Here is a 24,665-nt window from a genome sequence, read left to right as displayed (position 1 = left end):
TGGGGCTCGATCCCATAACGCCGGGATCACGCCCTGAGCCGAAGGCAGACATTAACCGCTGTGCCACCCAGGCGCCCCCAGCGTGTCCCACCTCTTAACCTCACTTGTCGTGCTTGAACCACAATGTCTTTTCTATCCCTTGATGGCAACAATCTCTCTCACCTCCTGTGCATCAGCCATAGATTCTGCGTGGTTGGCCCTCTCATAGGTCTTCCCATAACTGGCTTCACTGTATCTTTCCAATTTTAGATCAGATATCACCTCCACGGAGACCATGTGTACCTAATGTGTGCGTTGTTTCTTCCCTGAGATTCCTAAAGGTCATGACTTGTTTTTTGTACCTGGATCAGATGATACTGTATTCAAGTGACTAGGATAAAGAGAGGACAGAGGAACACGAATTGCTGGGAGCAGTAGCTCTCAACCCTGACTGTGCCCTGGATGCAACGTCCCCCCAGACCAACTGAAGCAGGATCTCTGAGAGTAGAGCAAGGGAGTCAGTCTTTTAGGCAAGTTGAACACGCAACCAGGGCTAGGGGTCACTGGCTTGTGAAGATCACGGGTTTCCTAATTCTCTCCCCTTTGATCAACTGTGTGGTCTTCAGCCTCTGCACATTCTAAGTCACCTGAGAAACAATTTTAAATACCAGTTCCCAAGTCATACCCTGACCAGGTGCTGTACGCTCTATGACTGGCCCCTAATAAAACACGTGGACACCAGGGCTCAGGTAAGGCTGCCTGCAGGGCAACCCCTGGCACATGTTGTCACACGTCATTGCTGGGACAGCTAAGCTGCTCCCCGTACCCCTCCGCGTGGAGGGCAGCCCTGGAAGCTAGTGCCTGGTTTTCCTGAACTTCACCCATTGGCCTTTTTCCTTTGGTGATTTTGAACAGCATCCTTTCCCTGTAATACACCATAAATGGGAGCACAAGCGCCTTTCTGAGTTCTCTGGGTCCTTCTCGTGAATCATGAAGCCTGAGACTGGTCCTGAGAACCTCTGACAGATATCCCTCCTTTCAGCCAGGCGGCCCTCTGAATGTTTGTTCTTTAGCTGGTTATTCATTTCTTAAAAAATACTTGATTCAGAGAAACAACGATCCAGAGTGGCTGGTGTCTCAGTAGCTAACAAAACCACCATTCATTTAAATCATCATGAAGTAGAAATTGACTGAGAACAGGCTTATTGCCTTCATTGACCCATTTGACCATAACCACTGCTGACTCTGCCTCGTGTTTTCACACTCCTTATGCTGATTCCTTACAAGAAAAAAAAAATGTATTTTGACCACACCAAGGATGAACAAAGCTATGTTGGCGAGCTGGTCTGGGACCCTAAGCTTCTTTTTTTAATCTTATTTATAACATGATTTCTTGGGGAAAATACATTCTGTACCAGACAGGGAGAAAGGAATACAACAGGTCAAGGAACTCATACCTCCAAACACCTCCTCCCAGTACCGGTTAGTTACTACTAGTTACCCGGCACCCATCAAAAAGCCACTGTCGTGCTCTGGGTGCAGGTCTGTGATGCCAGCCCCCGACGCTATGGACCACCAGGTCTTAGCCCGCCCAGTGGTAAAGATCGTCAGTGAGCAAGAAACAGAACTGCTTCACCACATCTGTCTTCTTCATGCCTCCTCAACATACTCCCTTCTCCCTAGTTCTGGGTGGGTCTAGATCGGCCATCTTGATATGCGCATTTCACGCACAGGTCACATATGTGAAACTCAGCTTTACATTGAAACGCATCTCAAGCTCACCTTAATTTCAAATTAGGTAATTCATATCAATGGCCTCTGAGGGCTTTTCTTGTGATTAATCCACAATCCTAAAGAAAACTGAAGTTCATGTCCAGCTCATGAGGCATGTAGGAAGTTCTCGAAGGCCATCAAATGCCAACTCCTCAAGTTTCCCTTTCATTCCCCTTTAACAGCAACACTCAGGTTCATAGACTAGACAAGATAGTTTCCCCACTCATGACTCCAACGGAAGCAGAGAATGGACTAATGCACTTCGAGGATGGAAGGAGGGACCTTAAACCAAGGAATGGAGGCAGCTACTGGAAGCTGAAAAAGACAGGGAGACCTATCCCCTCACAGCTTCCAGAAGGAACCAGCCTTTTGACACCTCTGACTTGAGCCAGTGAGACTGATTTCAGACTTCTGACTTCCACAACCCCAAGAAAATAAATCTATGGTGCTCTAAGCCACTAAGTTTGTGGTCATTCATTACGGCAACAACAGAAAACTAATACTGCCATATTTATGGACCCAAAGCTCCTTCTCTATGCAAAGGAACATTAAATTCTGTTCACGTTGGGGTTGGGGGAAGCTCTGAAAAGATGTAGATTAAATTCATTCAAAGACTCTTTTACACATAGCCTGGCTTGCAGAGGGCTTCTCTTAATTTAGAGATAAAATATCACAGGAAGGAAAAAATAGCATTTGGTAAATTTTTAAAATTATAACTTATCCTAAAGATATTTGCCGTGGCTAGAGATAGTCTTTGTGGGGCAATTGGCCTTTAAATAGAGAAAATAATGATCCAAGTTTCAGAATCCTGCATTAGGGTTCATTACATGTAATGCCTGGGTTATATTAAACTCCTGGAAATCAGGGTTTATAATGGAATGGCTGACAGACCCTTAACTTTAATAGCCTTTCCAAGTACTGCAATAGTGAGCATTACTTTTTAATGTCATAAAATGATGGTTAAAACACTAAAGAATTTTCTCAAGACAGATAAGCAGGTGTTCAAGAGAGCAGAACTATTTAAACTTTATTGATTTATGGTCTATCTTACATTGAAGGCAAAAAGTTTTATTGAATCCCCACAATAGAAACCCTGAACTTAATTTTCCAAAATAGTAGGACTATTTCAGCGTTCCCCATATGTATTAATTTCTTCATTTGAACACTCGTACCTCTGTGTTTTCAAAGTTACTAGGCAAAATGAAACAGAAGCCACTGACAAACATAGAGTAAGTTATTCTATGTTTTCTTTTTTTCAGTTGACTTTTCTGAGTACATTTGTGTATAATAAAACCCAACGCACAGCTACTAAATCATATAATCTAGAAACACAAGCCCCTAACTAATCATTTAATCTGCACAGTATTTCTGTCACTCTTTCGAATTGTGAATATGACCTAGCTTTTTATATAGCGAGAATGAACATCAAGGCATTTGTCATAACCCCTTCCCTCTCCAGCTGCCCGTTCATCCCACCCCTGATTCAATATCTCCAATCTTTATGCTGCCTGACGGAAAGCTAAGTGGCCATCAGAAAAGCCCCCATAGGGGCACCTGGGTGGCACAGCGGTTAGGCGTCTGCCTTCGGCTCAGGGCGTGATCCCGGCGTTACGGGATCAAGCCCCACATCGGGCTCCTCTGCTATGAGCCTGCTTCTTCCTCTCCCACTCCCCCCTGCTTGTGTTCCCTCTCTCACTGGCTGTCTCTGTCTCTGTTGAATAAATAAATAAAATCTTTAAAAAAAAAAAAAGAAAAAAGAAAAGCCCCCATAAACTATCAAACATTTTATACGATGTGTTAGCATTTTCTGCTGGTTTACATAAAAATCAATACTCATAACTATAGGACCCAACCCTAGTGATTTAGTGAAAGTGATATTTACTGTGGAATAAAACAGAAATACCATTAGCTCTCACAACCAAATTACATTAGAGAAAGCTAGAAGCAAAATAATTACTATTATTTAGACATGTGGATACCAAAGCGTCCAATATCCCAACTTATCTTTAGCAGTGACTGTAATAGCAATAAATTCCCTTTTCTGGAAAAATGGTTAGAAGGCGTGGAAGGCGAGGCGGGCAGTGTTTGAAGAGATGCTCGGCTCACAATGCCTTCACTCCTTTGCTTTCCTCTGACATTTCCAGGCTCAGACAACATGAGTCAAACCGAGAAAATAAAGGTGTTAGAACCATACCAAGAATAAAGTGGCCACACAGTCAAGGATACTGTAATCATGTAATCAGACTGTAATCATGATACCTCAATCAGATGGTAGCTACACTTTGGTGACTGCAGCATAACGGAGAAACCTGTCAAATTACTAAATCGTACACCCGAAACCAATGTAACACTGTGTGTCAACTCCACTCAGAAAACGAAAACCAAAACAAAACAGACACACACACACACACACACACACACACACACACACACACACAAACACACGAAGAATAAAATGGCAATATGTAATCAACAAATTGAAAACTTAGCCAGGAGCAGTTCAGGAAACCTGAGAACACACTTAATCAGCATATCTATGTAACGTCTACCTGTGTGAAGACATTTGTAACAATTCAAGAAAGCTGCCAAAGACATGTCCCTTTAAAAATAAATATCAATATAAAGTTGTTTAAAAATGATGCACTCCATGCCAGAGTGTACTTTGATACCCTTTTGACAGAATCATTTATAATATTTACTCAGAATCAATATGTTACATTGAAACTTCTCAGAGTTCATTCAATTCCAAGTACCAAGCACCTGGATGGAAAGGGAAGCCTCTATTTCCAACTAAGTAAGAGACGTTAGACAAAACTGCGTAACTTTCTTCTTGGTCAGATGGTAAGTCATAAAGATGGTTAATTTATACACACTGTTATTTATTACTGTTTCTAAGATTCTGTTTCCAGTGCATCTAAAAATATCATGCCCCACATGAACTGTCCTCCCATAGAAAGAGCCAGTTGTTTGACCAAATTCACCTCATCTTATGTTTCCATCTGCCTTGTCCAGGGAAAGGTACGTTTCCAGCACAGCGAGAAGCCCACAGGTACGGGGAGCTGCAATTCTACCCCTCTGCTTCCTCATCCTCTGTTACCAGAAAACTCTGCAAGAGAGCCAATATGATTTGTCACCTAACCATATTCACCGTGACCCAAATTGTCCACCATAACATCCCTCTCTTCTACAGGCAATTTCAATAGTCAACTGTGCTAAAACAATCCCACACTTTGAAAGTTGTGCTTGGGTATTTACTACCAATAGTTTTCAACTTAGTAAACATTCAATATGCTTTTCCTCTCAAGTGAAAGTTCCGACTTTAACCATGTAAGTCTCATTGTTTTAAAGTCCATGTGGAATTACTGGGGATGGGAGAGAGGCTAGCTTGCCTTTCCACTTTGAAAATATATAGGAGAAAATAATGAATAGCTACATTTGCAATTTATGTAATTTGAAGAAGTCAGGTAATTACACAATAATTCTAAAATTAAATGCTGACTTTATATGCATGTGCTTTTGAAGTTTGTAAGTATATTGTTTTCCCAGACGATCCACATTAATACAAGACTATGGACTCCAGGAAACAAACTGAGGGCTTCAGAGGGGAGGGGGGATGGGGGATGGGCTAGCCCAGTGATGGGTATTAAGGAGGGCACGTGTTGCATGGAGCACTGGGTATTATACACAAACAATGAATCATGGAACACTACATTAAAAACTAAGGATGTACTTACTGTATGGTGACTAACATATCATAATAAAAAAATAAATAATTTTTTAAAAAAAGAATTGCATATAAATATAATTATACAGTTCAGAAAAGTAAACTTTAATAACAAGTATGCAACAGGGAAGACTTTCTTCTTTGGTCTCCTTATCTACTGTTTTCAAGATAGATAGATAGATAGAAAGAAAGGGAGAGAGAAAGAGAGAAGGAAGGAAGGAAGGAAGGAAGGAAGGAAGGAAGGAAGGAAAGAAGGAAGGAAGGAAGGAAGGAAGAAAGATGTAAATGTTATTATAAACTGAGTCTGTCATTTCAATCCCTTGGTTGAGAAAGACTACAGTACTTCTCTAAGAGAAACAACTGTTGTGTTTTTTGTTTTTTTTTTAGGAAACTACCTTAACAACTTGGTAACATCTGAAGTATGGGCCACTCTATATGGACAAAGTTTAGGGGGAAAAAGGACTTAAGTTACTCTGTGTAACGAAGTAAGAGAGAACTTGGAGTTACCCACCTGTGCATTGAGAAAGGAGCTGGGAGTCTGAAAGAGGAAACTGGAAGAAGGGTCAAGAAGGCGGAAGCCCCCAATACAGCAGAGAGCCAGGGAACCCACAGGAGCATCACTGTGCAAGAATTGTACATAAATGTCCAAGAATAATATTACAATTGTAAACATTTTCTATCTATGTGGTATGGCTTCTTTCCTCTCCCCTAAGCCTTGAAAAAAGCCTGTTCTAAGCAGGGACACCAGCAAAGCAAGCTGAGCCCAAGAAGGAGCTGCAGGGAAGGATCCAGGAGAGAGTGGGGGAGGCAATGGGAACAGTGAGTACGACGACGGAAGAATACATGGGAGACAATCCCGGACCTCCCACGTGGACAACAGGAAGTCGCTTCCTGCAGGGGTGCCCAGACAGGAGGGAGAGGCTATACCCCACCATGCAGAGCTACAGTCAATTTGGAGGGCAGACGTTATGTGTGGGGAGACGAGGGTCCCTACAAGAACCTAAACTATGTCTTCCCCTGGAGTTGAGAAATGTCTGGGAGTGTCGGGAAAACCGGGAATGTAGGCATGAAAGAAACCAATCTTTTTGAGGAACTAGTGTGCCTTGACTTCTTGTCAGCATATAAACATGCTCACATCTCCACCACCTTAAACACACACACACACACACACACACACACACACACACACACACACGCTCACTCTACCAAGACTTTAATAACCATACTGTTCCGTTCTTCAGCAGAGTCCTATATTTTATTTTTTAAAAGATTTATGTATTTATTTGAGAAAGAGAGTGAGAGAGTGGGGGAAGGGATGGGCAGTGGGAGAGAATCTTCAAGCAGACTCCCCACTGAGCACAGAGCCCGATGAGGGGCCGATCTCAGGACCCTGAGATCATGAGCTGAAATCAAGTCAGATGCTGAACTGAGTGAGCCTCCCAGGCGCCCCCCAAGTCCTATATTTTAGAAGAGTTGTCTACAAAAGCTATCTCCACTTCCCCACCTCACATCCGCTTTTTAATCCATAGCAACCAGCTTCTATTATCACTGCTTCCCTAAAATTAATTTCAATACGTTCACAAAATGATCACCTTTGAAACTACATATGGTAAATAACATTTAGCCATTGTCTGCTTTCACATAAAGACAGAGACTCAAACAATTTTCAAAGTAAAAAAGTTACTAATCAGTGGTTTCATTTTAACAAGTAAAGATGGTTTTGTATTTATATAGTGGGTCTCTGTTCACAAAAACAGGCACTTCTTCATTCTTCTCTTACTTTCCCTCTCTGCTGCACTAGACACTCAGATCCCTCTATCCTATTTTGAAACTCTCTCTTCGACTTGCTCTAATCATCTTGGCTTCTTCTTTTCAACTTCATCAGCTCCTCCTGCTCAGCAAGTGGAGATTACAGAAGGTGAAACAGGACTTCATGCAAGACCAGCCAGGTGGGTTAGCGGAGGTCAGACCCTGAAAGGTGCTATAAACTGGACTAGGACACTCAGGTTTTACCCTAAAATCAGTGGGCAGCCATTGCAATAGGCGATGATAAGTATGCAGTCAAATAATGAGACTTCTTATTTCAGAAGGTCACTCTAGAGAAAGTACTGAGTGTATAAAGACCAGAGGTAGGAAGACAAGGGAAAGAAATGTTGTCATAATGCAACAGTGGTCAGGACGTACACACATCCTAGGGGTAATGAAGATTAAAAAGTGGACAGACTCCAGAGGTATTCTGGAAAAAGAACTGGCAGAACTGGGTGGCTGACTGAATAAAGAGAAAAGACTAGATAACACACTCAAGATTCTGACTTCTGGCTGAGGGTAGCCAAGCAGATACTCAGGCTACCCACCGAAATAACATATGGGAGGAGGCAGAGATTTGGAGAGGTGGGCTTATGATTACGTCTGGGCATGTTACATTTAAGGTCCCTCCCCCCAAGTGGAAATGTCTGGTAGGCAATGGATACATGCATCAGAATCTCAGGAGAGATATTTGGACTAGGATATAATTTTAAAAATCATGAAAGTAGAGAAAATAAGGAGGCATGAATATAATGATTGAGTCTCTCCTTTCCTGTATTTACCTACTTCATGTGAAACTCTAAGAACATAACCATGGTTGAGCAGGACTCAAGGCTCCCTAAGCCTTGGTGAGGAGCGAATAAAAGGGACCCAGCTGGAGCTTCAGAAGCCAAATCTAGACTTAAGTTGCAGATATCATCTACATACATCTATAAACATTACGAGGGAGGGGCCAGAATGAACTAACAGAACAAGTGACCACAGAAGGACCGAAGATAATTCATAGTGAAAAAGAGAAGTGTCTTAAAAATTCTCATTGATACCATCAAGACTTTGAGAGTATATATAAAGCCAATTAAAAGCAGAAGCTGCTATGACAGGAACAATCAGAGAACGAGAAAACATTCCTCAAAATGAGAAGTATTAGTATCAAAATTAAAAATTTAATAGAAATTCTGGGAGGAAAATTGAGTAAATTTCCCACAATGTAGAATAAAAAGGACAAAATGGGATATATGAGAAAAAGCAGTTAGGAGACAGACATGATCGATTCAGGAGGACCAACATCCAATTAATTTACTCAAATTCAGATGCCTAAGTGACTCCTTTATTTCTTTATAGATAAATAACGTGATCATCCTCTCGCAACACCACCTAATCAGTTGCAGAAACCTGTATTTTAGGCCAAATCAGTAAATTCAATCCAGTGCAATAATCTTAAAGTTCCTCGGGTAAAACTCCGTCCTTTTAATTTCCTCTCCTTCCCTCTGCTCTCCCCAAGATGGCAGCTGGGGAAGGAAAAGTATGATGTAACTGTGTGGCCCAAAGGCAGCATGAGACTGGACAAGACAGATTCCTTACCTCCGCGAGTGCCCCCTAGACTCTTGTTCATCTCTACTGCAGCGTACCAGGACTGGGGGATCCTGGGACTACTCGTTGTAACAGTTGACCTTATTGTGTCCCCGGGTATTCTAGAATCTGCTACCATCCACTCCTGGTATCTTTTGGCTAAGTGAGGGCCAGGCCTGCTGATGCTCCCTGGCTAGTGTGGCCTCACTCTAGTTCTCAAAGGCATATGGAACTCCCTTAGCCTCTTCTTGGTGCCCCACCTGGATCGTGGTCCTCATAGTTTCTGGACACCATGGCTTCTGCTGCTGGAGCCCCTCACCCCTTGCCACAGCATGCCAGGCCTGCAACTCTACCGACTTCCATATCTCCTGTGGGAACTCAGGATTGCTCAGAAAATAACCCTGGCTACCTCCTCCTGACTGTGTTGGGACACTGAGCTTACTTTAGTGTTGTGAACCCCATATTGGCTCTGAAGTTTATGGGACACCTTGTTCTACTGCCCCAATCAAGGAACAAGCATTCACCTCAATTATTTAACATGATCTCCCCGCTGCAGTGAATTGCCCAGAGAGTACAGATCAAGTCACATCTCCTACTGTCTCCTGCATTCAGTATTCAACCGATAGGAACAGGTCTGGGCGTTCCCTCTTTCTAGTTGGACTCCCATTTGCTGTGTTTTAGGCATATAACTCTCTTTGGTCTTATCCACCAAGCCTGCCTTTTGATGTGTGAGAGAAGTAAGTAAAGGAATTTAGAAAGTTTCTATCTTTCCCAGAGATTGGTAGATTTCAAGCCTGTCACTTTGCTTTGACTTCAACAATCCCTTGTTAGATTTCAGAAGCTGAATAGAGATTCATTTTGGTCTCTCTGCATTTCTATTGTAAAGATTCTAAACTACTCCCCTAGGCAATTTGATACCTCAAGTTAACCAGAGGAAGGGCCATATACACAGAACGGTAAAATGGGAGAGAATATTAATATATTTCAAAATATAAACGTCTCTCATATGCATATACTCCCTTGAGAACCTAAAATATTTTCTTTAGCTTTAATGGCTACCTCTGGAAGTCTGGCTGGGGGGAGCAAGAAACAATGGGGGAATATACAGTTGGAATTTTTCTTATGCTTCGTAATATGCATTACTTTAATACTTTATTTTTTTAAGATTTATTTATTTATTTCACAGAAAGAGAGAGAGAACATGAGCAGGGGGAGGGGCAGAGGGAGAGGGAAAGAAGCAGACTCCCCGCTGAGCGTGGAACCTGATACAGGACCCTTATCTCACAGCCCTGAGACCATGACCTGAGCCGAAATCAAGAGTCGGACACTTAACCCATGGAGCCACCCAGGCACCCCTTTTAATACTTTAACTAAGGCTTTTGTACCATGGGGAACTGGAAAAATACGCGCGCCCATACTTTGAGCAAAGAGGATCTCTTCCATATAAGGAAGATGGCGGTGGTGGCGGGCACTGGCAAACAACTCCAGTGCTCGGCTGGAATAGTGATTTCTCAAGAGATACCAACCACAGGGGAGGTCACGCAGGTATGATGAATAGGCCCAAGCAAAGCCCCAAGGTGCCTCTTCCTGAGCACATATGGCATTATATCCTGGCCTCATAAACAGCTAGGGGACACGTCTCAGATGAGTGTTCTGACATTCGGTCTGCGCAGGGCTGGTGCGCTTCCTTCTAGATTGATCTCAAAGTCCTCTATTTATTATCCCCTCTACCCTTATTATCCCTCAAGGCTTTATCATTTCTCACCTTCATCAACGGGCTGTTTGCCATTCCACACCTTGTCCACAGCTCTGTATCTGCCACCCCCCCAACGGCACTGAATGAACAAATGAGCAAACGGCTACTGACTTGCATTCATTAAAATCTATTTGGGACTCTCCAGCCTCGTGATCCTCCTAGTTACTCAATCAAGAAAAGTAATTTTCATTATAAAGCATTTCTTCAGTACTCGAGACTTTGTTTTTCTACTATGAAGGGAAATTTCTACTTAATTGGTAATATACATATTTTAAATCGTGTTAGCATATTTTCAAGCCTTATACATGTCATTAAATTATTTACTTAAGTACATAGATATTTCTGTACTCTTTTCTTCATCACTAACTCCCCCAAATAATTCATTTGACCAATTAATATATAATCTGAGTAAAGGGAAAAAAAATATATCTAACCAATTTCTTAAGCGTTGAGATGAATCAAACAGCTGCTCCTGAAGATTTAGAGTATGCTGCCTCACAGGCTGTTATCTTGCTTTGAAATAAAATGATTTCTAAATCCCGGCTAAATAGTAATGTTTCCTACCAAACGAGTGGAATTACTTTATAAGAAGAGTAGAAATAACTCAGCAGACTTCTGAATAAAAACAGACTTTGAAGGTGGCTTAGAAATTATTATTCCATGAAATTCTGCTCATCCCTGCAGGAGCAGATCACACAAGCAATCTCTCTCTCTCTCTCTCTCTCTCTCTCTTTCTCTTCTATTTCTAACTTTTTAAGGTTCATAATTTGACATTTAGAACTTCCCTGTGACCTTAAGAAAGAATTCTCAAAACGGTTGGATTTGGGGAATTGAGATTATTCGTATTATTCACAGAATGAAACACGTCAAGGTGCTTTCCGAGCTTCGCCAGGCTACAAACTTAGTCACTAGACTTGCTGGCCAATTCTCAAATCGCAGTCCTGATTCCAGGACAGAAATACAACCTTACTGAATCATCACTACAGTAAAAGGAGTCAAAGGCTTTACATTTTCCATACTCTATTTAGCTTCAAAACAATACGTGGCCAGGTGATTTTTTTTTTTATCTGTTAGTATGATGTTTCTTATTTTTACAGGCTACGCCAACCATCCTTTTTGCCAGGAGGGGGGATTAGCTATCCCAAAAAATCAGCATAGCTGGCAATAACTGAGAGTAATTTGGATGCCTTGAACTCTCTGATATACAAAGCCATGAGTTCCTCCAACTCTGACATCATTAAGTAACACTATTCTTTGTATCAGTGAAATCACTGGGTTCTTTCCAACCTCTGCCCTCCCACATTCGCGCTAAAGTGTTCTTCAAAACGTGTGGAGATTTTCTGAAAGATAATTACAACAGTAACAAGCAAATCCTGATGCTTTGCCATGCGCACAAACCTCCCCATTATTGAATTAAATATCGTGTTCCTTTCACCTTCCCTGAACGGTCTACATGAGGCTGCCTCTTCTTCGGAGAGGAAGAGCCAGTTCAGAACAATGACACTGGCTGATCAATAGGGGGGTTAAAAACAAAAACAAACAAACCAACAAAACCCCCTGAGACTTAAAATATGAGACCTAAATAACCTGAAGCCTACAATGGAATCATCTAAAGGCAGGACTAGGAATTCTTATTAAAATGTACTCGTTTTGAAATTGGAGCTGAATCAAGTACGTAGCTGCAACTTCCTTGAGCATTTGTCTTGAAAACTAATTAGAAAATCTGGAGACAGTACTTGGTATTCCTAACATGTCCCGGAAGCCTTTGTGTGAGTTCTTTCGATGCCAACCTCCCATTTGGAAGCGATCCAGAATCTCACAATCAGACAAGCTCGACTCACCAAGATTCACTTTCTCAATGTATATCACTCAGTGAGGACATGAGAACAATGACTCGGTGAACGGGGTGAGAGACAGAAAGTAAGAAAAGGTATTCGGTAAAACGGCTCCCCGCCAAGAGTACATTCGGCTCTTTCTGAAACAAATGTGTTGTTCCTTTGTTTTTGTACACAGATATGTCTTTAAACATGCAAGAGAAACCACACAGAGTAACTGGAAATCAATCATGTCAACATTATGCTCTGCTTATTTCTAAACCATGGGCTGGAATTCAGCTAACCTGAACTTGACAGAATGTTCATATAACAGCTGGCAACGTGAATTTAAAAAAAAAAAAAAAACGGACTCTGAGAGTAATGAAAACAAAAATATAGCCCATGACATTGATCTAAGTTTTGACAGACGTTTTTGGTCAGCATAACATATGAGCTCAGAAATGAAGTTCCAGCCATGTACCTTTCAGAAAAAGATTTCCTGTATAAATAAAGTTGTTAGAGAAAATGACTAGCAGCATCATACCCTGCGCATCTTGGCCAATAAGAAATTGAACATTAATGAAAACTGACTATGCCTTACATGTCCCCATGAGCTAATAGACGAAACATCCAAGGCATCTGGAATTACTTGCTCTGTTATGGGCTGTCATACAGTTTATCATCCCACAGCCAATTGGACGTGGCTGGTGCTCTTAAAAGCCCCAGTAATTCTGTGGCTAAACTAAAACTCCATTTGGAGCAAAAGCAGCATGGGTGGACCATCAGGACAGGTGGAAAGAGAAGGGACTTGGACAAAACTAGGTATCACGCTTCAATAATATGCACAGAACAGAAGAAGGGGCCTGGTGCATTCTTCTTAAATTGTGTCCAGCTAGCATGTCAGTATTGATCGAAGAATCCAGCGGCAGAGAAGAGTCATGTCTGCATTCACAGATGAAGGGGCAGTCATCCACTCTGTTTCTTGTCACCTGGCTGGATCAGTCTCTCATTTTTAGGACAAATAATCATAAAAATTGTGAGCCTCTTAGGGTACCTCTAAAGAAAATGCCACTTCCAACCCCTCGCCCTGAAATAAATGTAAACTAAATAAATAAATAAATAAACCTAATAGTCCTCCCAGCCTTCATGTAAAAAGGCAATCTGATGTGAAAATGTGTTCTCCTAAGTGATGGAATGTGCGGTCATGGACCAGCAGCCCGGCGCTGAATATCAACTCGCCTGTTTTGGAAGAAACCGCTCTGGGGTAGGCCAGAGCACAGGGCTGGAAAGAGAGACACTTCAGTACTGGAGGGGAGGCTATGCGCTCTGTTTCAGAGGATGGAGGTTTATCTTCCAGCGTAGGGCTTTGATGTTATTCATATGCTAACAATATCAGCATTTCCTCCCAGCACTCAATACACAGGGAATAAAAGACATCATTTGCTGACATGGGGCTCAGCGCTTGCCGGCCAGCATACTGATCAACGATCCGCATTCAGCTCGCACAGCTAAGCCCACCGCATAACCTTTAAATGGTTCTTTTCGCACTTTCAAATTCCGGTCAAAATAATTCCCCATTTTATCGAATAAAATGATGAAACAAAGAATTCTAACTGTATTTTCTCTTCGCTCCTCAAATGTCGCTTCGGGGCCCTGAGGGCTCCTTTCATCTCCACTGAGGGCTCGCAGATGATGTGACTGTTCACATAGCTGGCCACCAGATGAAGTAAATTATCGAAACGGCCAAAGTTCCCACTTTCTTTCCAATTTAAACATCAATTTAACACAGAAACTGAAGGGTATTATGAAAGCTTTAATAGGAACCATTTCAGACATGAGCAAAAAAACCCAAAAAAAACCAACAACAACAAAAAAACACTGGAAGGGTTTTGCAAACAGCCAAACAAATATGCAATTTTTTTTTGCACATAATGATAAGTCAGGAAAATGAATGGAACAGCGGAGTGTACACGGCCCGTGCTCTACCCAACAGTGATGGAGGACCTCTTTGTCTTAAATAAACATGCTTTTCAGAACAGGGGAGGATTTGACCCAAGGCAATAACCTGGGGGAACCGTTAGGTCGTTAACTAAATCCAGTGAGCAACGGCCAAGCGAAGGCTTTGGATTTAAAACATTTCATAGTGCGTATCATCAACGTGGACAATCTGGAATGTTTTTAATAGTCTCCTCTGGGTTATTAGGATCCTTCTCAATCGATGACTCACTTTTCTCATGGAAATGGTTTTCTCCATTTGGATCCCTAGCTGGTAACAGAATGTGCAAGCATATGTCCCGCATATCTCTTTGGAAATGAGACCACCTCATAGTTAATTCATAACAATAGAAACTGACACTTTCTCACACAAAATAGAGCACTTCCTATGTTCCCCATAAATTAAAGCATACACATTAAAGCCAAAAGGATATGAATTATCAATCTTTTTAAGCCTTCACAATACAAAGGGCATTAACATGCAAGGTGCATAAAGAGATATAGTCACAACTCTACAAGTTTGCCCTTTTCAAAATACGAGATTGGAAGACTTGAAATAAGATTTGAAAGTCATAATTAAGATTTGATAATGTGTGAGCTGAATACACATGATAGTGTTAGCCAAAAACATTCCCGAAAGTTAACATTATTGTAGCTTTTCCTCCAGAAAATAATATTCTTAGAGTCAATTTGTTATTTAAATAGACTGATCGATCGATCGATAGGTAAGTTAGCCCCTTTGCTATACAGAACTGCTCTAATCACCACTTCCATCTCAAAAGTATAATTTGGGTAAGTGTAAGATTCTGCACGCAGTGATTGTACAAAACATTAATTACACTCTAGATACAAGTAAACAGGATACTACCACATAAGGATCGCAAGGCTGTTCCCATATGGATTACACGGGGAATATTATTGACAAATTCAGAACCACCATATGTAATGCTCAATGGCACTTCCAAATACAAACTACGAATACAGTATTTAATACATTTACAGCATGTTGCGTACCAAATGATCAAGCAATTTACTGAAGATTAGCATTTAAGAAACACATAACACTACAAATCCATGTGCACCTGTTAATGAGTTATTGTTTACATTGGTGATATTCATGAGGTTAATCTTATGTTAAAAACAAGTTTTCAGAGAATTTTCTGGTCCGGCTCTCTCTGTGGTAAATTAAAGGAAAATTACAGAACCGTCTTGCCAAAAGGGACCTTTGAGGTCATGTAGTCTTATTTTAAAATGGCAAAATTAAAGCCCCGAAATGTCAAGCTGCTTGCCCAAGATTACAAAGTCCATTCGTGGCAGAGTCCCAGGTCTCCTGGTTCCCGGGCCAGCCCCCAAATTAAAGCTACCCTAATTTGCTCATATTTACTCAAAACACATATATATATATATTTTTAAGTCTTCATAAGCTCATCGGTTGTCCAGCACATCATCTGCGGAAACACCCAGCTCTGCGCCTGACAGGGTAACGACACCGCTCCTTTCCCAGTGTGATTTCACTGACAATGACTCATACTTCCCCTGGATTCACTGGGGAACAGAAGGAGAGGCTGACCTCAACAGAAAAACAGACATGGCTCCATGAAAGTCATAACAGAGCCTAAAAGTGTTTAATCCTGAAATGGGCTCCATGGAAAATGCCTCAGAAAGGATGGTTTGTTCTTCCTCCAGAGCACTTTGAGAGACAGAGTTCACATAGGCCAAAGCCCCCTCCCTCTGCTGCCGCTACCACCACCAGCAGCCGTAACTAGAAGGCAAAGAGAAAAAGCCTGAAAATTAGCGCAAAATGTATGGCTCTCAAGTGCACACTTCAACATTATGTAACTCTCCATCTCTCCTCCCTTCCAGCCCATCTGCCTCCAGCATAAACAAGAAGCGCTTCCCCCCGGACCCACCACCCCTGAAAAGTGTTCAACCAAATCACTCAAGTGAAATTCCAGACATAAACCCAGATAGAAAATATCAACTTTAAGGAAACCTGGCCAATCACTCAAAATGCATTTTTCCCCCCCACGGAAACTCAGGAACTTTCTTAACACTGAAATGTCGACTCTCCAGACCGATTCTTAGTAAATTAAATCAGGACAGTAACTGTTTCCTTTTGAACATCGTTTGCGTTTCAAGGCAAATAGAGCTCCAGCCCAGAACATTCCCTCAAAACCAGGATTATAATAGGAATTCAGTGGGTTCAAACTGAACATGCTTGAACAATTGTGCCAGAGAGCCCCAGTTTGGGATATGGGGGGAAGGAGAAAGTTAATTTTTTAAAACATTACCAAAACAGACCATTTTTATGTTTATTACAGAAGTACTGGGTCTTCTATGGATTGTGGCTTATGAGAACTTATTAGGTTATAAAATCATTTCCCAACCATCTAATAATTCAATATCCAATACTGTTCATAAGGTTCTGAGTGCTGTCATTAGCCAGATATATAAAAGGACTCTGCTCCCAGATTAATTACTCTAATTCCTTCCCTGGCTCAGTAAACCCCACTCTTCCATCGAGCCAATTATAGTGGAAATTATCGTGTTATTTTAACTTTCAATAAGACATTTTTAATAGATTAAACGTAGTACACAGAAACATCTATAGGAACCAAGCTATGTACCATCCATGATGTTGTACGTTGTCACTTTGCAAAAAAAATCAATATACTTGAGAGCGTAGCAATTATATGCCCAAAGAATGTACCCGCCTTATCCGCTAACACAATGCAATAGCTACACAAACCAAGTTTAATATTAATCATCAGTAATGGGACATTGACTAGCTTACATAACAACAGCACTGCCATCTAGGCCCTGAGATTTCCCTGACCAGTGATAGCTGTTGTATCTCTTTTCAACATGGTATGCAGTTACTACTCTAGATTCCTTAAAGTCAAAGTCCACAGGGCAATAGTGAGATCATAGGTGTGCATTTAGCTATTTCGAAGACAGCAGCTCAAGCAGGGATAGATGACGTCAACCCTGTTAGAGTTATTATGTGGATTCAGACACCTGAACATGGAAAGGAACTATGCTGTCACAAATACCCTCCCAGGGCATTCTCCAGATCAGTTTTGATACACCTTCAGATTAATTATACTGACAATTTCCTCAAAGAAATATTGACCAATAAGCATTGCCTTGGCATGGAGAAATGGTGGTTTAGAAAACATCTCTGAAATAGGGTCCAGGAAGAGATATGTTATAGATAAACACTGATTCCCACCACCATCTTGTTTTTCATATAACTGTACTGGGGTTTTCATATATGTACTGGGGTTCATATAACTGTACTGGTTTTTCATATAACTGTACTGGGGTTTGACAATTTCCTCAAAGAAATATTGACCAACAAGCATTGCCTTGGCATGGAGAAATGGTGGTTTAGAAAACATCTCTGAAATAGGGTCCAGGAAGAGACATGTTATAGATAAACATTGATTCCCACCACCATCTTGTTTTTCATATAACTGTACTGGGGTTTGACTGATAAAACATTGCATCGAGATGATTTGTTCTCAATATTGGAATAATTATTAACTTTTGCTATCATGGGATACAGAAAAGAGACTTTTTTAAATTCACCAAATTTCTTGGAGAAGAGAAACAAACTAGTTAACCTGAGCAGTCTGTATATAATTATCTATCTCCCTGCTACTTGAAGTGTGTGTCCAGGGACCAGCACTGCAGCCATCACGTGAGAATGACAGAAATGCAGAATTTCAGACACCACCAGACCTCGTAAAACAGAATCCACTTTTTAACAAGATCCCCAGGTGATTTATGTGAACACTGAATTGTGAAAAGCACTGATGTAGTTGTGTTTATGATATTAGAACCAAAGAGAAGAATTGAACCCAACGTATTATCTTTATTTCTTTCTTGTAGCCCATGGAAAATGTCAACTTGCATTTGATATACATTGTATAAAGTCCCAGGGCTGAACAAGTAAAAACCAAAGGATCTCCCTGACACCACTCGAGAAACCTGTTTCCTCAAACCATCAAATATTTTGAAACAGAAAATGTAAAGCTGAGAATCAACAGATCCAAACACTAGCTCTCTCTTGCCAGTATTGGTGTGTCTTTGGGTAAATCAGTTTCCCTTTCTGCATCCATTCCGTGCTTGATACTGTACAGGGTTCCTGGGATTCAACACTGGACAGGACACACATGGTCTCCTTGCTTCAGTTTTTCATACAAAAGCGCAAGAGGATTTGAGGCCAACATGAGCACAGATAAAACGTCGTGATAAGTTCAAAGAACAGTAAGCAACTGTTTAGTGTGGTGCAGGATATACGGTAGATATTCTGGGGGGATAACCTGGCACGAGAAGAGTTGTGTGATTTGTTCAGAAGTTTGGTCTCAGGCAATGGGGAAGCCATCGCTCGAGTCTGGGAATAGGAATGAGGTGAGAACAACTTGAATTTTAGAGTGATTTTCCCGGCACTGACTGGAAGGATCCATTTAAGAGAAGAAGCTGAGGGGCGCCTGGGTGGCACAGCAGTTAAGCGTCTGCCTTCGGCTCAGGGCGTGATCCCAGCGTTATGGGATCGAGCCCCAACATCAGGCTCTTCAGCTGTGAGCCTGCTTCTTCCTCTCCCACGCCCCCTGCTTGTGTTCCCTCTCTCTCTGGCTGTCTCTATCTCTGTCGAATAAATAAATAAAATCTTAAAAAAAAAAAAGAGAGAGAGAGAGAGAGAAGCAGCTGAAACCAGGATATCTNCCTCTCTCTCTGGCTGTCTCTATCTCTGTCGAATAAATAAATAAAATCTTAAAAAAAAAAAAAAGAGAGAGAGAGAGAGAAGCAGCTGAAACCAGGATATCCGGTTAGGAGGATACAGAAGTAAACCGGTGAAGAGAAAGTAAGAACCTGAAAGGGAAGAAGTGGCCCATATGGAATTAGTAGGACTTCAAACCTAAGGCAAGTGTGTGTGCAGCGGAGGGGGTAGCAATGGGGGGCTGAAGGTGATGAGTAGAAGAAGGAAGAGGTGTAGATAAGACCAAAGTTTCCAGGAGAAATTTCTAGCAGCAACTGAAAAGAATAATGAGGCTGTCAACCAGGAGAGTGACCACGGTAGGAGGAATGGGTTCTGGAGCAAGAAAGGAAAGGACAGAGATCATCAATCATGGAGTCCACAGGCTTTGAGAGGCCTGAGGATATTTCAGGGGTGACGTCAATAGACAGGACGGAATCAGCCTTTGTTCCTTAGACAAGGTGACAGATGAAGGGCAAACTATACACCAAACCCCTAGAATCAAAGGGGAAATGTGCTGACATTCTGAAGAACAAAGATGTGGAAGGGAAGACTCCCAAGGATAATGTGTGTGTAAGAACAGCAAGAAGTACAAGGTAGCACGGATTCTTTCCGCTCTAAGGAAAGGACGCACGTTGAAGACAGGAGCGAGAGAAACAAAATCAGAGTGACAGAGACAAGAGGAGCGGCAGCAAGTAAGCACTCCTGCCACGGCAACGGCACACAGATGTGCTCCACAGACATAAAAAGGGGTTGATAGAAGGCGTTTCTTCTACCGTATTCTGTGGGATAATGGCTGGTGCTTTTGTAATTTCTAGACTTGAGAGGTAATAATTGCAATGTGACTCACCTTTACATCTGTGTGGAGTCACAGAGTGTTGGATGTTTTCCTCTCTCAACAAATGACGAAACATGCTCCGAATGCCCAAAACCCCCCATTTCCCAATAAGGCGCCCTGTCCATTAGCTCTCGCTATATTGCTGTCTACGTGTCGTCTGAATGCTAAACGCACACGGACCTCACTGAATACCAATGACTAAAGGAAAAATGGGAGCGAGAACTGCAGAGGGAGATCATCTGTTCCAATTCCTGGCCTAGACATGGACTTCTCTCCTTCACTGTCCCTTACTGTGTAGCTAGGACGCGGGGGACAATGTTAGAATCTTTTGCCTAGTCAATGTGGAGATTCAAAGGTAAACCCACTTAGGATAACCTGATGTTCTTTCCAGCTGCAACCTGCTTCTGGATTCACAATCTTAGGGCAAACAATTAAAAGAATTGCAGAAAATCAGATCTGATGAAGCATTACATGCAGAATTGTATTTAAAATTAGCACCATAGTCAGTAACCGAGTGTATCCTCCCGTGCGAATCCACTACGTAAATACACCTGCCTCTGGTTGAAGAAGCATCAGCCCATCTGTCCTCATAAAGAGAGTGTCAGGCACTCTCCCCGGGACATCAAATTCTGATTCAGAGACTTGGGGGCAATAAATAGCTTAAGTTGCCTTAGAGAAATATGCCATGGTTTTATCTCTTGCTTACCAGCTTTAGAAGCCTGCCTGGACTCCTAGGGAAGAAACGGCTGTCTTGCCATCCACCACCAAAACCCATCGCAAGTACTGAGTGTATTTCTGGTGGGTGAGTGCAGTCTCTCTCCCCTCCCCACCCCTACTATCACACACACACACACACACACACACACACACAGAGTAAAGAGGAATGGCAACCATGAAAAATTCTAAGGGTACCGTGTGAGCTGGAGTTAATTGCTTTTGCCTTTTATTTGGGGGAAGGAATGGACAGGGAAGAGGAAGGAGGAGAGATGAAAAGCAGGGGGGAAGGCAACAGTACCATGAAGGCAAGTGGGGGACAAAGAAGCGGAACATGCCAACAGCAGCACATTGAACCCCTCACTAGTTCAGAAGCAAGTGATCATTATGGGTTTAGTGGCAAAAAAAACAAGTAGCTTGAACTCGTGCAGACCCACACTGACTAAATATGAAACCAGGTTCTGAAGTCAACAACAGAACTGGTGGAAATCAACTCCACACAGACTGGTTTTCAGCCTGACATGAAGCTGAGCAGAGGCAACAGAGGAGACTTCCTCCTTGCTCCGTGGTCCCCGTGGCCGGCTGCCGGGGGGGGGGCGGGGGGGCAGATCTTATGTGGGAAGGAGGGTCTGCATGCAGACCTAGATTTGGAGTCCTGCCTGTCTACTTCCTAACTAACTGTGGGACCTTGGGTAACTCACTTGACACCCAGCCTCATCTTCCTTGTTTCATGGTTGAGGACTTTGAGACACAGAGAGCTTAAGCAACACTTCCATGAATTTGAGCCTCCAACGATTTAGCACTCAGGTCTGTGCTCTAAAAATGATGCTGTGTTATCAGAACAGTCCTTGGAGCAAATCTGTTCAACTTCTGCATTTTGCAGAAGAGGAAACTGAGGCTTTTGTTGGTGCTGCATGTCTTCTCTACCACGCAGATGGTCAGGACAATCAGCCCATCACAAAAACCGGAGGGCCTGGTTCAATCAGAAATACTCCCCAGCCCCCAGTGAATAATCCAGGGTCCGCCCTGAAGGCTGACACGCTTGTCACATTTGATCCAGTCACTTTCCTCTGCAGAAAATGCAGTGAGTCACGTTATTTATTCATATCAGATTCATAGTGGGGAAGGTATCTTAGTCACAAAACATGATGGATTTGCAACTGGTAGGTATTTGGACTTATGCTTAATCTAAACGAAGAGGAAGAGAGGAAAGGAACCAACTTGTATTAAGTTATCACCGAGCTCAGCACTCTGGGCACTGAGCCTCACAGATAAGGAAAGATCCTGTGGTGGAAGGGTCTAGTAAGAGTTCGTAACAGTCAGATCCTTCTTCCAGAGGCTACAAATAAAACCAGAAGCCACTGTATTGTTTGGTTACATTTGGTTGGCTGGGGGGAGCTAAGACAACCATTTCTGCTAAAGTGGAAAGCTGGTTATCACAGCCTTTGAAATTCACTCAAAATCTGTGGCCATTCGTTGATTGGGTAGGTGACAAAGGCGAAGCTTCCTCCGTACAGGGCCGAGTCTCTGCAGACCGAGCGTGCTCATTCAAGCCCCAGGAGCTGTACCTCAGACTGGCACCCGCCCCCACCCCCACAGGAGGCTCTCAACTCCGGGGGGACCATTTCCCTCAGGTCACGATGTAGGCAGAAGGACAAAAAGAGGAAACAGTTCCATCTAAAGAGCTGTCTGTCCTCAAACCTCCTTGGGAGAAGCAATTCCAAATCAAGGATTACCTTCTCCCTGAAGCCTCTCCTTCCCCGCCTCCATATACATCAGGTCCATACACGAGCACTGCATTTTCTAAGCGGAGAAGGATTCTCTAAGACCCAGACACCGAAATTCAGCTTCAGCACTTCGAGTGATACTTCCTACAACAGACTCCAGGTTCTCTGCACAAACCGCACGGCGCCTTCACACACCCCAATCACCCCCCTGACCCAGGCCTGGGACAAGTTAGCACTACGCATGCGGTCTGTTTCCTGCTGAAGCTCTGCCCTCTCCACGTCCCTCAAGTGGACTTCCCCTCCCCTGCAACATCCCCTAAAGCTTCTGGATTCCAGCTCCTGAGTCACAGCAGGGGTGTGGCTGAAGCAAGACGATGGGAATATGAGGCACCAGGACCCTTCATCTCCACCAGCCCAGGGGCAACCTGGAGGGGCCCCGGCAGGGATGCCCCACCTGCTGGCACCCCAACTTATGCACCCCAGATCTTCCACCAAGACGGTAGTGTTTCCAAGAGCTGACTCTGCGGAAGCCGAAGACCTCACCAGGACGAGTGTTACGGAGAGTGACTGATTGAAATTCAGAGCACTTTGCAGAATGATTTGTTTGACATTCCCAGTAGGAAACTCTTGTTTGTTGAACTTATTATTCATTCATGTATTCATGAAAAAAATACAATAAATGCATAATCTCCGCATAGTGCCTCAATGATCACACTGAAATGAACCCAGAGCTTTGCAGCGCTAAGCAAGGTCTTTAGTTTGCAACAGAACGGTTTTACATCGCAATATCATTAACTATGTCTAGAGTTTACATTATGCTTATAAATCAGCAAGGGAAATTTAACCTGCATTGTAATTTAAGGTTATACAGAGATTCAGACATTAAAAATGCATATGCATAATAATAACTCCTTGTGTGACTTTTTTTTTTCTTTTTGGTTTTCCTCTCACTGAGTGATTTAACAATTACCGTGTTGAGATGTAACTGAGTCTGTTCAGCTAGTGTTTGTGTTTTGACTTTTTGACAACTAGAATACAAGCCAGGGGAAATGCAGAAATTATTTCCAACATCCATGGGTGACTGGGGAAAATGGCTCTTTAAATAAGTTATTAGAGGAGGGGAAAACATACTACGGTATTGGGAAAATACGGGCTGTCAAATGCTGCATTTTAAAAACAACAGCTATTACGAGGGCCTAAAGCAGTAAGGTCAGATGGTTACGGCCGCATGTTCTCGGTCTGGTCCTTAATGTTTGCATTTGCAGCTGCTACGGTGACAGTTGCTGGTCCTCCTAGGGAGAGCTAGTGCAGGGAATAAAGAAAAGGACCATCACAGCCTGGTGACCTCCTTTCAAAAGTGCACTTTCCTGTTGGTCATCGGAAGACAAAAAAGAAATGAAGAGCTGTACCATGCATGCTCTTGCCCTGAGCTTTCTTTCATAAAGATTGCCTTTATTCTCAAATACCCCTTGTGAAAGCTGCTAGAGAGCGTGTTCTTCTTTAAACATTTAATTTACCTGACCTTTCTCCTGTTCACACGGTAAGAAGCACCTGCAAACGTCATAACCCACTCTAATTTCAGGGTAGAAACAGCCAAGAAGAGAAAACCATTACCCGGAAGTGCTTTCTGAAGCCCGGGGTCACCAGACCCTTGGGGTCCCTGGTGACCCTGATCATGGTCTAGCATTTGCGTCATGTCTCAGGAATAGCTATAGAATTGTGCATAAGTGTCTCACACCAACTACACTTCCTAAGCCAACTGCAGCTAGCCCTGCACCATCTTCATCAGGTATCTCTACCCAAATTCTTCATCCCTAGCAATGATGCCACTTCTCGATCCCCAAACTCTTGCCACTTTGCAGTGGGCTTCTTTTTAAAATTTCCCTTTTCCCCACCCCTAACCACACACACACATATTCAGAGTCAATATACACCACGTACTCATCACTAACATATGTTTGGGTCTGTTTCTCCATTTTCCAAACGACTCATCGAAACCAATCCATGTTCTCCCTTTACCTTGTGCACCAGCTCTCCAAGAAGACATCTCCACCTTCAAAAGCTGCACAGGTTGATACACTCAAACCTTGTCAATATCTCCAAAGTCTTGTTCTGCTATACACCTCTGAAGCTTACAAACATTGCATTGTAAGGGGCACAGGGAGAGGGAGAGAGACTCCTCAAACAAACTCCCCAGTGAGCGCGGAG

The 24,665-nt window shown here is 42.6% G+C and overlaps 1 protein-coding gene across 1 annotated transcript in view; it reads right to left on the bottom strand.

Annotated features, from left to right (window-relative positions):
* The window catches only part of LOC117801424, a 138,584-nt gene extending 138,308 nt beyond the window's left edge, over window positions 1-276 (bottom strand). The window contains exon 1 of the mRNA XM_034655727.1: window positions 163-276. Coding sequence (XP_034511618.1) covers window positions 163-276 — 114 coding nt within the window. The remainder of the gene's footprint in view (window positions 1-162) is intronic.
* Between the last annotated feature and the right edge of the window lie 24,389 nt (window positions 277-24,665).

Source organism: Ailuropoda melanoleuca, chromosome 3 (assembly GCF_002007445.2).
Source record: "Ailuropoda melanoleuca isolate Jingjing chromosome 3, ASM200744v2, whole genome shotgun sequence".
Classification (NCBI taxonomy): domain Eukaryota; kingdom Metazoa; phylum Chordata; class Mammalia; order Carnivora; family Ursidae; genus Ailuropoda; species Ailuropoda melanoleuca.
This window is presented reverse-complemented; position numbering and strand designations above follow the sequence as displayed.